Consider the following 16,620-nt stretch of genomic DNA (forward strand, 5'->3'; position numbering starts at 1 on the left):
TGTAATGAAAATACAGAGACCCCGTTACATGCCCATTTTAAAGGGGGTGTTAATATGTAAATGTGTTCATATGAAATTACAGATTCACAACACATGAACACTTATGCAAAGCATTAAAGTACTGCTAATAATTTATTTTTATAATGCTTGCAACTTGATTTACACCTTTACAAAATGTTCTGTGTGCACCAGGCACGTGCCATGGGCTTTGAGACCGGGCAAGCATCAAAGATTTTTTAATACACATTATTAAACGTTGTTCCCAAAACACATTATATGGGTGAGTGTAATGTCATGGAAATGTTATAGACATAAATTGTTGCCTTAGAAACCACCAGTCAATGGAAAAACTTATGTCACAGTGATGAACTTCATGACCAAATTGTTTTAAATTGAGGACAGTAATATTGCTCATTTCACACATTAAAGATTGTCATATATTGAGTCGAGCATGTTTATGTCCATTAAATCATACAATGAACCATAGTGCCAGAAGAGCTTGTTCTGACATACAACAAAAAGAAAATATTACCAGTTATTGCCAGGCTATATGTTTCAACATCATAGGCCTCACACATCAAGCTTCCCACAGTTCAGAACCACTGGAATGGACAGCAGTAATTTACTAATCTGATGACCAATGATAACAATCATAACTTGAATGCAAAAGGCATATGAAATGTAGACACGGCAGTCTACATCCCTTAATATTACAACATAAATTAACCTTATAACAATGAAACAGACAACACAAGAAGGACATGATTGCCATATCACCACTTCATAGCCTCAGACTAACTAGAAACTATGACCTAGTATCTGCGACCTTGTATTAATAACACATCATTTTTATAAATATATATTAATTTACCATTACTTGAACACATAATCCATGTACTCTACTTGCAAATGAACATCTCTGTCACATTGTTGTAAATGTCGCCCTCTTGTTGAAATTTTGATAGCCTCTCTTTCTCAATTTTTTATTGAAATTAACTTTGCCAAATCCATGTAAGTCATCGATGCTTACACTATGTCCATTTTAGCACTTAATAATGCATTAGTTACGTTAAGATCAACTTGTTGACACAAAACAAAAATCTAGCCTATCAGAAAATGTGACTGAAGGAAGACTTCTGATTGGCTTACTCATTTTGGTAAGCGTGCTTACCTTGGCCATTTGCAGTAATGGGCTTGATTCAGTTTGAATGAAGGTGCAGTTTTGAATAAAAGAGCGGTAAGCAATGCTTTGAATCAGAGAAAGCATAACATAAAGCGCTTATACCTGATGGTGGCGCCAAAGCAAATAAATGAATATCTGTCTGTGCTGCTCAACTGTGATGAAAGAGTACAAATTTGAATGAAAACAGTAGTTTATATTAACAATTATATTTAAATATTTCATAGTGTCATTTTTCTTTTCACCCTTCTGTTTTAAATTTTCGTTGTGGGAATGACATCCTTTTCTCTTTTTGTGTACAGGTCAATATGTATACTTGGAGGTGTCCAGGATCATTTAACTGATCAATGATAAATCTAACAGTTTCATTCAAACTTGCAAATTTTCATCTGCAAAACCTATAATATTCAGAATAGGTTTTAGATGCCTTTCACTTATAATGTAAAATGTCTTTATGCCAGCTACCGCACTACATATTTGTATGTCATTCCTAATTCAAAATAAAATGTTATTTCATTAATCATCTCCATTTTTACTGTTTGTCCATGATCCGTTCATATATGAGAGGGGTACAGTTGGTTTTAGGTTCGACATTTGCTGGATATTCACCTACAGTGTGTAAGGGACAGTCTGAAATCTCCACACACTAAGCTAAAACATCACTGGCCTTAGAGCATTTATTCAATTGACTTGCATGTTCTATCATGAAACCGTCTCGGTTACTGACGTAACCTCCGTTCCCTAATGGAGGGAACGAGACGCTGTGTCACTGAGTTGACACTAGGGGTCGCTCCTGCGGAGCACGGCCATCTCTGATTTTGAGAAAAGGCCAATGAGAATTGCCGTGTGGAATTTGCATGCCACTCCCCCGGACATACGGGTATAAAAGGAGTGACACTGCAAATACACATCAGGTATCGCATTGAGGAGCCGAGCCAAAGACCCGGCGCTTTCAGCGGATGGTTCAGTATTGTGGCTAGCGGGAACACAACGTCTCGTTCCCTCCATCAGGGAACGGAGGTTACGTCAGTAACCGAGACGTTCCCCGTCTGTCACTCAGTCGACGTTGTGTCGCTGAGTTGACACTAGGGGTCCCATGGAAAACGCCACAGAGCTGAACCAGAGTTACGCAGAAAAGCGGTGCGAGACAGGCAACCCTCTGTGTGCCTTGTAGCCAGCGCAGCAAGCCGTCGCATAACTACCCTCAACACACTGGCAGGCATGAAGCGGTCCCCTGCACCTAGGGGGAACAGCTAACTGCTCAGAAGTATAAGGACTGGCTGGCCCAGCCAGGGCCTTCTCTCTATTTTTCTCCCCTGTAAAAGGAATGCAATCGTTTGGCTGGGGGCCAAATATAAATGGTCCAAGCTGGGGGGTGTCCCTCCAAAGAGGAGGACACCGCGGAGACCACACCCGGCCCCGAGAGGTGGGGGGGGGTTTAGGTGGAATACACACACGGTCTTACCGGCTAGCAGCGGAAGCACATCGTGTGGAACGGCACCGTGGTAGACCCTACCCAAAGGTGGGGAGGGGTTACTACAAACACGGCGACCCAGGGCAGAGGACCCTCTGTCCAAGGAAGACGCGGTTTGCCGGTAGGGAAACCATTTTGTGGGATATACATCACACGGGGTTGCTGAAGGGGGCAACCAGCACATGTGGAGCACTTACCTCAGCACGGGGGCCTAGTGACGCCAGTACCAGGGCGGCAGTGAGCCTCTCCGAAGACTCAACGGCCGCTAGGCTAGGGAGGAAGAACGTCCAGGGTTCACACTTCCTGCGAACGCAACTGGGGAAAAGAGCGCACGTCTTCACTCAAGGGAGGGGAAAGGCGCTTTGCACAAGCGATACACCCGGCCAGCTGACCCGAACTTACCTGTTTGTGTCACCTGATAACACACGGGATGAAACTGGCTCAACCCTGAGGTTATAGAACCTTGCAAAGGTGTTGCCCAACCCGCGGCTCTACATATGTCTGCTAGAGAGGCGCCATGGGACAATGCCCATGAAGCCACAACGCCCCTGGTAGAATGGGCTCATAGGCCAGCAGGGGGCGGCACGTGCTGGGCGTGGTATGCCATCGTGATGGCATCGATGACCCAGTGGGCGATCCTCTGTTTGGAGACAGCGCTTCCCTTCCGCTGTCCGCCAAAGCAAACAAAGAGCTGCTCGGAGCTTCTAAAGCTCTGCGTGCGGTCCAAGTAGATGCGAAGAGCATGCACCGGACACAGCAACGTAAAGGTTGGGTCTGCCTCCTCCAGGGGCAGCGCTTGCAGTTTCACCACTTGATCCCTAAAGGGGATCGTGGTAACCTTGGGCACATAGCCCGGTCGGGGTCTCAGGATGACATGAGAGTAAGCCGGACCGAACTCTAGCCGTCAGGAGGGCGGTCTTCAGAGAGAGCGCCTTTAGCTCTGCTGACTCAAGGGGCTCAAAGGGAGCTCCCGAAGGCCCCGAAGGACCACGGAGAGGTCCCACGAGGGAACGAGGCGTGGCCTGGGGAGGTTAAACCTCCTCGCGCCCCTCAGGAACCTGATGATCAAATCGTGCTTCCCTAAATACTTACTTCCACTGCATCATGATGTGCCGATATAGCGGCTACATACACCTTCAAGGTCCCTCCAACCTTTCCCGCAGAAAGGAAAGCACTGATCCAACTGCGCATCTCTGGGGGTCTTCACCATGGGGAGAACACCACTGAGCAAACAGACGCCACTTCAGGCCATAAAGACGCCTCGTTGAGGGGGCTTTCGCCTGAGTGATCGTGTCTACCACCGCGGGTGGTAGGCCACCTAAGTCTACCGCATCCCGTCCAAGGGCCAGACATGGAGATTCCAGAGGTCTGGTCGTGGGTGCCAGATGGTGCCCTTCCTCAGGGGAATTCGCCGGGGGGGGCTGTCGCGAGGAGCGTGAGGTCCGAGAACCAGATCCGGGAGGGCCAATAAGGGGCCACTAAGAGGACCTGCTCCCTGTCCTCCCTGACTTTGCACAACGTCTGTGCAAGTAGGCTCACTGGGGGAAACGCATACTTGCGAAGCGCCGGGGGCCAGCTGTGTGCCAAGGCATCTGTGCCGAGGGGGGCCTCGGCCAGAGAGTACGAGAGTGGGCAATGGGAGGATTCCGGGGAAGCGAACAGGTCTACCATGACAAACCCGCTCTCCGATGCCGCAATCGAAATCTCATCGTCGTCAGGTGCTCCAAACGTGATCGCGGGTCTGCTATGAAGCGAGCCGGCAACCGCGCCCCAGCGCTCGGTTGGAGCATACGAGCGTGGCGGGGAGTGGGAGATCCGTGGGGTTGTACCTGGTGGAGAGGCTCCCACTGAGGTCCCCATATCGCCCACAGCGCTAGCCGACACCGCCTCACCCGTAGGTAGAAGGACCGAGTCGGGGAGCAGCTGGGGTGCCCCACGCTCTTACCAGTGCGAGGCGCGACCGCAGCGTAGCCATGGGCATGCTCTCGCATTGAGAGCATGAACCATCCACGAACGCTGACTCTGCGTGGGTAGCACCCAGGCACAAGAGGCAGCAATCGTGGCCATCAGATGGGGAGAGAGAATGACCGCAACCAGGAAACACACACAAACGGAAAGACATCTTGAAAAAGACGCTTCACCGTTTGTGCCACTCTTTTAATGTTTTTTTTTTATATATATATATGTATACGAGAGTATAAATGTATATATAAACGAAGTTATTCACGCCATAACTCTTTTATCAGCTGTTGAAGCGCCCAGGGGATGTATGCTCAGCACAACGTAGTATGCGAGGGGGAGGACCGCTGGAAAGCGCCGTAAAGCCAACAGCTTGCAGAGATGACTGGAAGAGCAGAGGAATTCAGTTCTATGACTGCTCTCTTGGCTCCGAAAAAGATATCTGATGTGTATTTGCAGCGTCACTCCTTTTATACCCATATGTCCGGGGGAGTGGCATGCAAATTCCACACGCCAATTCTCATTGTCCTTTTCTCAAAATCAGAGATGGCCGTGCTCCGCAGGAGCGACCCCTAGTGTCAACTCAGCGACACAACGTCGACTGAGTGACAGACGGGGAAACACTGTTACTGAAAAACATTTCACATTATAAAGGTTGTAGAAGGCTGAAAGTGTGATATGAATTTACAGTAATAAGTTATATTATGAAAAAAAGAAAGTCGATTAAAGAAAGATTATTTTCACATTCCAAAGATTGTAATTAGTTTCCAGTGCATAGACTGACTGACTTTACAGCATGTGCAATTAAACGGATGCAGTATTCAATTATATTATAAAAAATATGACACACCAAAATGTATCTAATTTACATTTGCACATTTTAAAGGCTGTAGGATCAGCTGTGCAGCATCCCCTTTGAATTTGGGTTGAGTTTAATGTTTTTATAAATAGTGTTTGTTAATGCTTATTATATGGAACAACAATTCTCTGGTTAGAGTGTTTTTCTTACAAACAATGAGAGAACAGTCTAACCCTAATTCAACACTAACCTCACTTGTGCATGATCATGATCCTCAATGAGAGCAGGTTACCTGGAAGCCTTTAGAATGTGCTCATTAAGATGAGTTTTGTTTATAATATTTGAAAACTGCATCTGTATAATTGCACATGCTGACAAAATATCACATGTAGTAAGTCTATCAGCTAGGAACCTTCGACATCCCCTGGAATGTGAACATGACATGATCATTTTAGTCAATTTAAAAATAAATTATACTTGAATACTGTACTCATTTTATTAAACTTACTGTAATCATCTCAGCGGTAGTAAGTGAGTCTATCCACTGGGAAATTACTAAAATTTGGAATGTGAAAATACTGTACATTTTCTGGGTTTTTATGTTATGTATAGTGGGTGCAATTTTCAGACGGTCCCTTGCGTACCTTTACATTTTCATTTATGCAATAAGTGATGCACTGATGAAAGTGCATCAGTGCATTTTCAGTCATGCCTCAAACAGAGTTTGCAAGATCATCCCAGACCATCACAGACACGGTTTCATCACTTTACCTTATGGGTTCTATTGGCTATGATGCATGTAGACAGTTGTGCTTGAGATGAACAGTTTAATATATTCAGATGCAATGTGTTGGATGTCCGTTATGTGTAACCCCTGAAAATTAATTTTATAATGTTGTGGAGCTTGTCCATTCTCTTCAGATTGAGTTTCAAATCTGCCCCAACCTTCAATAACAGTTCCTTTGACTGGTTCACAAGCAATCCACACTGAAGACACATCCACATCCAGTTTCCAGTATTATCCTGCACTGAAATGCACATTGGTCAAAAAGCATATAAACGGTCAAAAGACATCCGTCCAGCATGTGATTTCATATCCAAACAATTAAAAATAGCGCAGATGGGTGAAAGAATTCGTCCATGATGCATTTGAGCTTAAAACAGCAAGAGACAGCAGCTGAATGACTGAGAATCGCTTCTCTTCAGAGTTGTAACTTGACACCATGTCTTTTAAAAGTGGCCTGAGATCTGTATCAAGCAGTCAAAGACGTCTGTTTGTTCATGTTTAAATAAAAAAATTATTTAAAATAGTCCAGATGAGTCACAGTAAGGCCTACAGAGGCAGCTGCCTTCTATGGCAACATCCTAATGTACTGAACTTCAGAAATATTAGCGATTTAAAACATACACAAGTAACACTCCTCACGCAATTGATTAGGAGATTGCTATTGATTACAATACAGGTGATGCGAGAGGAATTGTATATGTTTTTTATATTATTATAACTAATTTGTTAAACAAATTATATATTCATAATCAAAATGTATCGGGCTCTGTTCGCCATCTTGGTTTACTTTTCACCAAGCTCATTACAGTTCTTTCTAGGATTCACATCTCTGTAAATGATACGCACTATACTGCCTTAGAATTTGGCAGCATATCTTTGTAAGCAGCATATTAAGGTACCTACCTACCTTCTGAAACAGTATTCACATCAGAAGCGTGCCTTTGATGCCGAAAATTGTTGCCCTCGGAGACAGCCCACGAGGTTTTGTTCAGAACAGATCTATTGTTTGCATATCCTAAAAATGTGTCAAGGTATCAAAAATATTGACATTACTGTGTAAATCCCATTTACCCTTTATGTTAGTTTTTATTCACTGTAAATCTGTTTCTCTCTGATGTTCAGACAGCATGCCGAAGCACGTGGAGGTACGAATGCACGAAAGCCACCTGGAGCCCATCGAAGCCCGGCCGCGCTCCAAATTGGGTACAATATGCCAGAAGTTGTGCAAGAACCTGCTGCTCACGCTAACTGTGTTGGGTGAGTGTCCTTAAACCACCTGTCCACATATCACTGAGAAAATAGTAAGGAATAGAAATGAATCGCAGAAATATAAAAAATGTCACAGTAAACAGAGTATGCTTTGGATAATGTGACTGGACAGAGAGGCAAGTTTAGTTGTTGAATGGTTAGGATCAGTACAGTCAACAGTTGGTGTAAAGCAAGAAAAGAGTGACAGGGAATTTTAGTATAAACTTCATGTGCTGCTTGAACTTCCCCTTAAAGACTAGTATAAAGGATAAAAATGGTAGGAAATTAATACTTCTGCAGAGAGACTGCAGAAACACATGCCTTAATTTACTGCGTCTGAGCTCTGGTTATTAGCACTGAATACAGAAGAAAATGTTTTAAATTTTGCATCGATTAAATAGTGTAAAAGGTCAATTTATGAGGTTGTTATCTTGTGCTGTGGTGTAGTGGGTGCTGAAGAGGTAGTCAACCCTACCTCCTTCACCTGTCCAAGTCAGTAAAACCATGGTATGGAATATTTAAAACTAAAATCTATTTAAATTAACAAGTTTGCTTATATGTTCTTTTTATTAATAGTAATATGTTAAGTGTTGTGTAATATAATTAAGTAGCCTAATGTTATTATTAAACTATTATTTTATAATATCTGAGTTGTAACCTGGGGTTAAATTAGAATTTTGAGGAGGGGAAACCCCTAATCCTTGTGTTCCATAATGTGCTCTGTTCTCAGTTTTCCTACAAATTAATTCACATTGAAAAGATCTGATATATTATGAGAGAAAAAGTGAAAAAACATTTGATATAATTATAGAACAACAGGTAACTTGGCCTGGGTGCAGTCACTATTTTCACAATTTAATAACATAAGTTGTGTTTATTTTAAAATATGTTCATGTTTGGCAGCAAAGTACATTTACTGTGCATATTAAATATGACTCGCGCTGCTTGCACATCAGTATTTCACTGTTAACGCAAGAAAAGTCCCACCTCCTGTCCTGAAACTAGACAACATTCCTGGCAGAGTGTTCAGAGGATGTGCAGACCAGCTGGCGGACATTCTTACAGACATCTTCAAAATCTCTCAGAGCAGCGCCATCGTTTCAACATGCTTCAAGGCCACCACCATCGTCCCCATGCCAAAAATGTCTTCAGTGTCCTGCCTCAAGGACTACCGTCCCGTCGCACTCACACCCATCATCATGAAGTGCTTCGAGAGGCTCGTCATGAGGGACATTAAGACCCAGCTGCCCCCCTCACTAGACCCACTGCAGTTTGCGTATCATCCAAACCGTTCAACAGACGACGCCATCGCCACCACCCTCCATCTGGCTCTCACCCACCAAGATAAAAAAAACTCTGTTCGAATGCTGTTCATAGACTTCAGCTCAGCATTCAACACAATCATTCCTCAGCACCTGATTGGAAAGCTGAACCTGCTGGGCCTGGACACTTCCCTCTGTAACTGGATCCTGGACTTCCTGACTGGAGGACCTCAGTCAGTCCGGATCGGGAACAGCATCTCCACCACCACCACCACACTGAGCACTGGGGCCCCCCAGGGCTGTGTGCTCAGTCCACTGCTGTTCACTCTGCTGACTCACGACTGTGCAGCAATGCACAGCTCGAACCACATCATTAAGTTCGCAGCTGACATGACCGTGGTGGGTCTCGTCAGCAAGAACGACGAGTCAGCATACAGAGAGGAGGTGCAGCGGCTAACGGACAACCTGTCTCTGAATGTGGACAATACAAAAGAGATGGTTGTTGACTTTAGGAGAGCACATAGTGAACACTCTCCGCTGAACGTCAACGGCTCCTCTGTGGAGATCGTCAAGAGCACCAAATTCCTTGGTGTTCACCTGGCGGAGAACCTCACCTGGTCCCTCAACACCAGCTCTATTACCAAGAAACCCCAGCAGCGTCTCTACTTTCTTCGAAGGCTGAGGAAAGCACATCTCCCACCCCCTATCCTCACTACATTCTATAGAGGGACTATTGAGAGCATCCTGAGCAGCTGCATCACTGCCTGGTTTGGGGCTTGCACCGTTTCGGACCGCAAAGTCCTGCAGAGTATAGTGAGGACAGCTGAGAAGATCATCGGGGTCTCTCTTCCCTCCATCAAAGACATTTACAAAAAACACTGTATCCGCAAAGCAACCAGCATTGTGGATGACCCCACACACCCCTCACACAAACTCTTCACCCTCCTGCTGTCTGGCAAGAGGTACCAAAACATTCAGGCCCTCACTGCCAGACTGTGTAACAGCTTCTTCCCCCAAGCCATCAGACTCCTCAATACTCAGAGACTGGACTGACACACACACACACACACACACACACGTGTCCTGAGTTGCACTTTAATTATTGTCACTTTATACCTGGCTGCTACCTCAATAACTGCTATGTCCATAGAACACTATCTCATAGTATGTTACGTTTACATTTGGCATTTTTAGAAACTGTCATCTTTTGCACTACTGTGTACTGGTCAGCGCTGCACTGTCTCTTACTGTGCCTATTGTCCTGTTCATTTTTTGTAATTTATTGTACTGTCCTGTACTTTTTGCACACGTTTGCACATGCACTTTATATAGAAATGTTATTTAGTCTGTGTAGTCTCATGTGGTTCTGTGTTTGTCCTATGTTGTTTTTATGTAGCACCATGGTCCTGGAGGAACGTTGTCTCGTTTCACTGTGTACTGTACTAACTGTATATGGTTGACAATAAAAACCACTTGACTTGACTAATGTTCTGATTGGTTGTTCTGTTGAATCAGTCTATTTTCCTGCGGCTTCATATTAGTGTAACGTTAGCTCTGTGCGTTTAAAGAGAAATCACAAGTTACTGAAATGGGCTGCGGCATCGCCTCTGTAGTTTGTAAAGTAATGGGTCAGAAGCCAGCTTGTTGTTCTGGCAGCATTTTATTTGTAACAATACTTTCATTTTAGGTGAGCATATGCAAAATGTCCTGGTCGTTTCAGCCAAAATGAAAAGGAAATACAATCGATTTTTGCATACAGAAAATGAAGCCCATTTTAGGACCATTATAATTTTTTTTATTAATCACCACCATCAAGATATATAAAATATGTTTCTTTAGGATTACAAACCCAGAAAGTAATCTGCTGTAGCTAGGGTGCATTAGTGCTGTAAAGCAGTAAACATTCTTACTGTAGGTTCATGTGAGGCTGGGTGAGTCTTTGTACTGTGACAGTAGAACAGATTACTGTGGCTTTCTGAGCTGAATGGCTGAATAACAGCAAGAAAGAGCACATTATTTCCAGGGAAGGAATATCTCTGTTCCAGACACATTAAATTAGTTGGACACTGATGTGGAATATGATGCAGTATACTGTATCTCCACAACACAAAGTTGTGCAAGAGTTTCCCTACATGATGGTACCTAACCGATTTTACAAATATTTGTCTCAGTAGTAGGAGGTGGCGAATTCATAACCAAGTTATATACCCACCAATATGAGATGCTTCCTGTGGGTCCGTATAGTCCCCAATCTTGTTTGTTTTTTTGTGTTAATCCAAAACTGTGTTTTTGGAACATTAACCCCCAAATCTTATCTCTAAACCTAACCATATAGTGTAACACCTTACCCTACCTAGAGCTTAAAAATAACCATGATATAGACTTGCCACAATATGATAATTTTCACACTATTACCGCTGGTTGGACGCTAAGTGGTACTATAGGGTAATTGTCGTTAAGCTATAGCCTCCACAATAATACAAGGCAGCTTGATTTCAAACTTTGACATTAATTTATTTATTTTAACAAAAACTTCAAATGAATCTGAAAAAAAGTGATGTTAAAATGTGTGTTTTTGAAAGATGACTTTTCAACAGCAAAAAAACCTACTTCATCCGAGCATACTCTCCATCATGTTCTACCAGTCGGGTATTTCTTTTGTCAAATACATCACTTATTGTGGGTTGTTGCGGGTTTAATGTTGATGTTTTATTACCTTTCATCCCAGGACCCAATTAAGCTGCTTCGGAAGGATAATGACTTTGTGTGTGAATAAATTTGTTTTGTTCTCTCCTAGGGCTGAGCAAAATTGCACTTCAAACTAAACAATAAAGCAATTAAAATAAAAAAAAAAACATATATAACCATCTTTCCATTTATCGTAACGCAAATATCCGACTATGACAACAGGTGGAAAATTACTAATACAAATTAAGATCTAAAAACAATTCTAAATGTAAACATAATAATTAAAATGATGATAATTATAACTGAAATATAAATCATTGTTCGAGGTGAACGTGTTTTTGTATTATTTTATGATTTAATCACAGATGTATAGGCAATATATATAAAGTGACCCTATAGAGTTGTGCTCACAATGAACTGTTCTGTGGAAATAAAGTGAACTGAACTAAAAGCATCTCCTGAGCTGAGATGTCTGAGGTCATTTGCAGCATTCTCATAGACGATACTATTATTGCAAAAAAGATTCAGAAGACTGAAACAAAGAAAGAGTGAGAACCTTTTACATGCATGTGTTCTTAAAAATATTATAAAGTGTGTTTCTTCAAGCGAATGTCTGTGTGTCTAACAGCATTTCTTCTGTCATTCCAAATCCGAGACATCTTACAGTTACCCACAATGCACATTATATTCGCTACCTGCAATTAAATGTCTTCTGTCAGTGTGTGTACTTTGCTGCCTCTGTAATTTGATCCGTTGGTAAAGAATATCTGGCTTTCAATGCATCATTTAGGTTTATTTATCATGGGTCACAAACTCTTCATTAGGCAACACATGTGTAATACAGAAGAAAGCAAAACTTCTAGGTTAGGGTGCACGTCCGGGTAAATTATAAGTATGTTTAGGAGCATTTCAATACATTGTTCATTATTAATACAATTAAATTCTCTCTGACACTCTCACTCATTACAGGTGTGATTTTGGGAGCTGTCTCTGGTTCGCTGCTGCGTTTTGCTTCCCCCATCGATGACAACATCGTCATGGTAATTGCCTTCCCTGGAGATATTCTAATGAGGATGCTAAAAATGCTCATCCTTCCCTTAATTATCTCCAGCTTAATCACAGGTAACATAAACCTCATCTTTTTATAAACTTTCAGCAGAAAAATTGGAAATGCTAACAGTATTGCTGAGAACAACAAGTGATTGGGTGTTTATATTATTCATGACTGATATGTGCTTTTTATTATTAAGTTATTATATTACATGCGATTTTGATTATATAATAATAAGAACAATAAATTTAACTGCAAGCAGCAATAACGGGGACAAGAACTGAAATGGCAAGCATGGTACCACACTAAGCAGGATAAACAGAACACATAGACACAATATGACACATAAAGCAACACCAATTTGCAAGTTGCCCCAGGGCAGGATCATACCCATTCCTCACCACTTCATATTTCTGCACACTACGCACTGCACCATGCTACCAGTGTAATAAGAGCCACTGAAGGGACATACTAAGCTGAGAGTCAACACGGCCAAGTACAGTAGTCACTACAGTCAACTTGATATTGCCGTAACTTATCAACAAAGATGAAAATCATAATTTTGTTAAGTAATTTCTGTGCGACATGGGCATAAAAAACATAAACGCCCCAATCTAACATGGCGCCACTGTAATAAGTGGAGTTCTTTTTTTTTATTTTTATATTTTCTTTATTGGGTTTTTAACAGTTACAATTACAATCATCTTCCCATCCCCTCCCACCTCCCGCTTAAAAAAAATAAATAAATAAAAATAAAAATAAATTAATTAAATAATAATAATAAGTAAATAAATAAAGGGATATACTCCCTAGAAGAATTGGCACATCTTCATAGAATATATAAATCACACTTTATAAAGCTACTTGTCCAGATAACAAGAATACTGATGCAAAAATAATAATAATAATATAGTGATTTCAACAGAAACTTTAAAAAAAAAAAAAACGTAAAGATGATATAACAAGGGGAAATTGAGGCAGATTATTGCATCTTAGAGGCAGGGGAGCTCTTCAAAATATCTTATAAAGGGGGACCATGTGTCTTGAAACTTACGTTTCGAACCTCGAATCATGTATTTAATCTTTTCGAGTTGAATGCAAGACATCACTTCTTTCAACCAGCTTCTATGTGTTGGAGGGTCTGCCTTTTTCCACTGAAATAATATTAAACGCCTTGCCAGTAATGTAGTGAAGGCAATAACAGAACGAATATCTTTCCTGAGTTCTACACCATCGGGAGCAACACCAAAAATACACATTAAGGGATCTGGGTCAATCTGGATGCCATACATATTTTTATATGATTCGAAAATCCCTCTCCAAAATTCCTCCAACCCAGGACAGAGCCAGAACATATGGGCAGTTGTGGCAGGCGATTGCGAACACCTATTGCACCTATCTTGTGACTTGCACACCCAAGTATTTGAACCCCTCACGTACTACTCTGAACGGGATAGAGGAAGAGTCTCTACAAGAGGCCGGAGTGATCGGGAAAAACTCACTCTTACTCATGTTAAGCTTATAGCCAGATAACTTGCCAAACTCCTTTATTAGTGAAATAATTTGAGGTATTGAGGAGGTTGGGCTTGATACATATAATAAAACGTCATCTGCATACAATGAAATTATATGCTCTGTACCATGCCGTGTAATACCTTTAAAATTTGCTGACTGACGGAGGGCAGCAGCCAAGGGTTCAATTGATAGGGCGAATAACAAGGGAGAGAGAGGGCACCCTTGCCTGGTGCCTCGATGCAGAGAGAAGTATTCAGAGTATACATTGTTTGTGCTCACTGAAGCAGTCGGGGAGGTATATAACAATCTAATCCACGAGATTAAGTCTGCAGGAAAACCAAACTGTTTAAGAGTGTTAAAAAGGTATTCCCACTCTACTCTATCGAAGGCCTTTTCAGCGTCGAGGGAGAGTACTGCTTCAAGTTCGCCTGGGGGAGAATTTGTGTATATTATATTATATAGTCGTCGTAGATTGTTAAATGGGTTACGGCCTCGAATAAATCCTGTTTGGTCAATCGAAATTATAGTAGGGACAATGGTTTCAAGGCGTAACGCAAGAATTTTGGATAAAATTTTAAAATCCGCTTTCAGAAGAGAGATTGGTCTGTATGATTCGCAACGAGTAGGATCCTTACCCTCCTTTGGGATAAGAGAAATTGAGGCCTGCGTGAGCGTTGAGGGAAAAGTGCCTGTATTGAACGACTCATTATAAACAGCCACAAGAAGCGGGTCCAGTAAGGCTGTAAACTTCTTATAAAATTCTATCGGGAATCCGTCAGGTCCCGGAGCTTTACTGCTCTGCATTGCCGCAATAGCCTGCGCAACTTCTGCTGCAGCCACAGGTCTGCCTATGTCAGAGTTAAGGTCAGAATTAATAGTTGGTAAATCTATTTCTTTAAAGAAGGAATCTAAAATTGCAGAATCATTTGGGTACTCTGAAGTGTATAGGGTAGAATAAAAATGAACAAAACTGTCATTAATATCCTTCAGATTATGTACCATGGATCCAGATGGGGCCTTAATATGAGTTATCATTTTAGAGTTATTTAATTGACGAGACTGAAAAGACAATAATTTACTGGCTTTGTCCCCAAATTCATAAAATGTATGCCGCGTTTTTAACAACCTCTTCTCTTCATGTGCAGTTGACAGCAAGTTATACTCGGACTGAAGACTTATTCTTTCTTTGTATAAGCGAGGGCAGGGAGAGATAGCGTACTGTTCATCTAACCTGTTAATAGCGTCTGAAACATTTCTGAGCTTAGAGAGTTCTTGCTTTTTAGCATAAGAGGAGAAAGAGATTATTTTGCCCCGCAAATACGCTTTCAATGCCTCCCATAATACAGATCTAGATATATCATGTCTGTCATTTAGCTCCAAATACATATTTATCTCTTTAGTTAGAAAAATAATGAATTCTTCATCTGCCAAAAGCAAAGTATTTAGTCTCCAGGGTTTAAAAGAAGAATGCTGATTTGGTAAACTAAGCACAAACGAGGAAGGAGCATGATCAGATATAACAATGCTATGATACCTACTAGAAGAGACAAGGGGCACGATACTCTTATCCACTAAGAAAAAATCAATGCGACTATACTAGTGATGAACGGGAGAGAAAAAGGAGAATGTTCTGGAGGAAGGGAAAAGAAATCTTCTGGGGTCTAATAGACCAACTTGGTCACAGAAATGTTTAATGTTTATAGCTGCCTTAGAAGGCTGTATGACTCTAGAGGAGGATCTATCCAGTGATGTGTTCAGAACGCAGTTGAAGTCCCCACCTATAATTAAAGCATAATCATCAGCAGCTGGGATAGATGTGAAGACTTTGCTGAAAAAATTGCCATCATCAAAGTTTGGGGCATAAATGTTAACAAGGATAACTTGTCTGTCGAGTAAGCGCCCAGTGACGATAACGTAGCAACCAGAGGAGTCACTAATAACCTTTTCACTTGTGAAAGAAATGCTCTTTGTAATAAGAATAGCGGTGCCTCTGCCTTTTGCATTAAAGCTCGAATGGAATACCTGTCCCCCCCAACTCCGCCTAAGTTTAATTACATCTGAGTTAAGAATATGGGTTTCTTGTAGAAACACAATGTCTGCGCTTAATTGTCGCAAGTGAGAAAAAATCTTGTTTCTTTTAATGACATTGTTCATGCCTTTCACGTTCCATGTTATAAAATTTACATCACATTTATTAAAGTTGGACATGTTATCAGAAAGTAATTGTAAATGAATAAGGCAAATATAGTGAGTCTGTTACAACACAACGCATGAGCACCTTGACTCCGGACAACGTATGCTGAGAAAAAAAAAAAAAACATTGATTCCCCTCCGCCCCCTCCCCAAACAACGAACATCTGCTGGTATACTAAGAACCATAACTCACCAGCTCGTGTTCCTGCTCCTTGAAGCTAAGCTGCTATTGAAATAGCAAAAATAAGTGACATTTATATGAACAAAAGAGTGTGGATCAGTTCAAACTTAAATGAGTCTCTTCGTTCTCATCACCCACTCGAGCCATACAGACCCTGCACTCAGCGGGAACCAAGGTGGAGTCACTTAGGTCTACATTATCTGCAGTGATGTGAATTCCTACTCACTCGTTGAAGGGGGGACAATCCCCCTCACTAATTCCAAAGCCCGCTGCGGAGAATCAA

The 16,620-nt window shown here is 41.8% G+C and overlaps 1 protein-coding gene across 2 annotated transcripts in view; it reads left to right on the forward strand.

Moving 5' to 3' along the window:
- The window catches only part of slc1a2b (solute carrier family 1 member 2b), an 83,260-nt gene that overhangs the window by 21,894 nt on the left and 44,746 nt on the right, over nucleotides 1–16,620 (forward strand). For both annotated transcript variants that reach the window (XM_052119172.1, XM_052119174.1), the window contains exons 2-3: nucleotides 7,322–7,456; nucleotides 12,367–12,519. In XM_052119172.1, coding sequence (XP_051975132.1) covers nucleotides 7,327–7,456; nucleotides 12,367–12,519 — 283 coding nt within the window. In that variant the 5' untranslated portion in view covers nucleotides 7,322–7,326. The remainder of the gene's footprint in view (nucleotides 1–7,321; nucleotides 7,457–12,366; nucleotides 12,520–16,620) is intronic.

This window comes from Xyrauchen texanus, chromosome 46, assembly GCF_025860055.1.
Source record: "Xyrauchen texanus isolate HMW12.3.18 chromosome 46, RBS_HiC_50CHRs, whole genome shotgun sequence".
NCBI lineage: Eukaryota > Metazoa > Chordata > Actinopteri > Cypriniformes > Catostomidae > Xyrauchen > Xyrauchen texanus.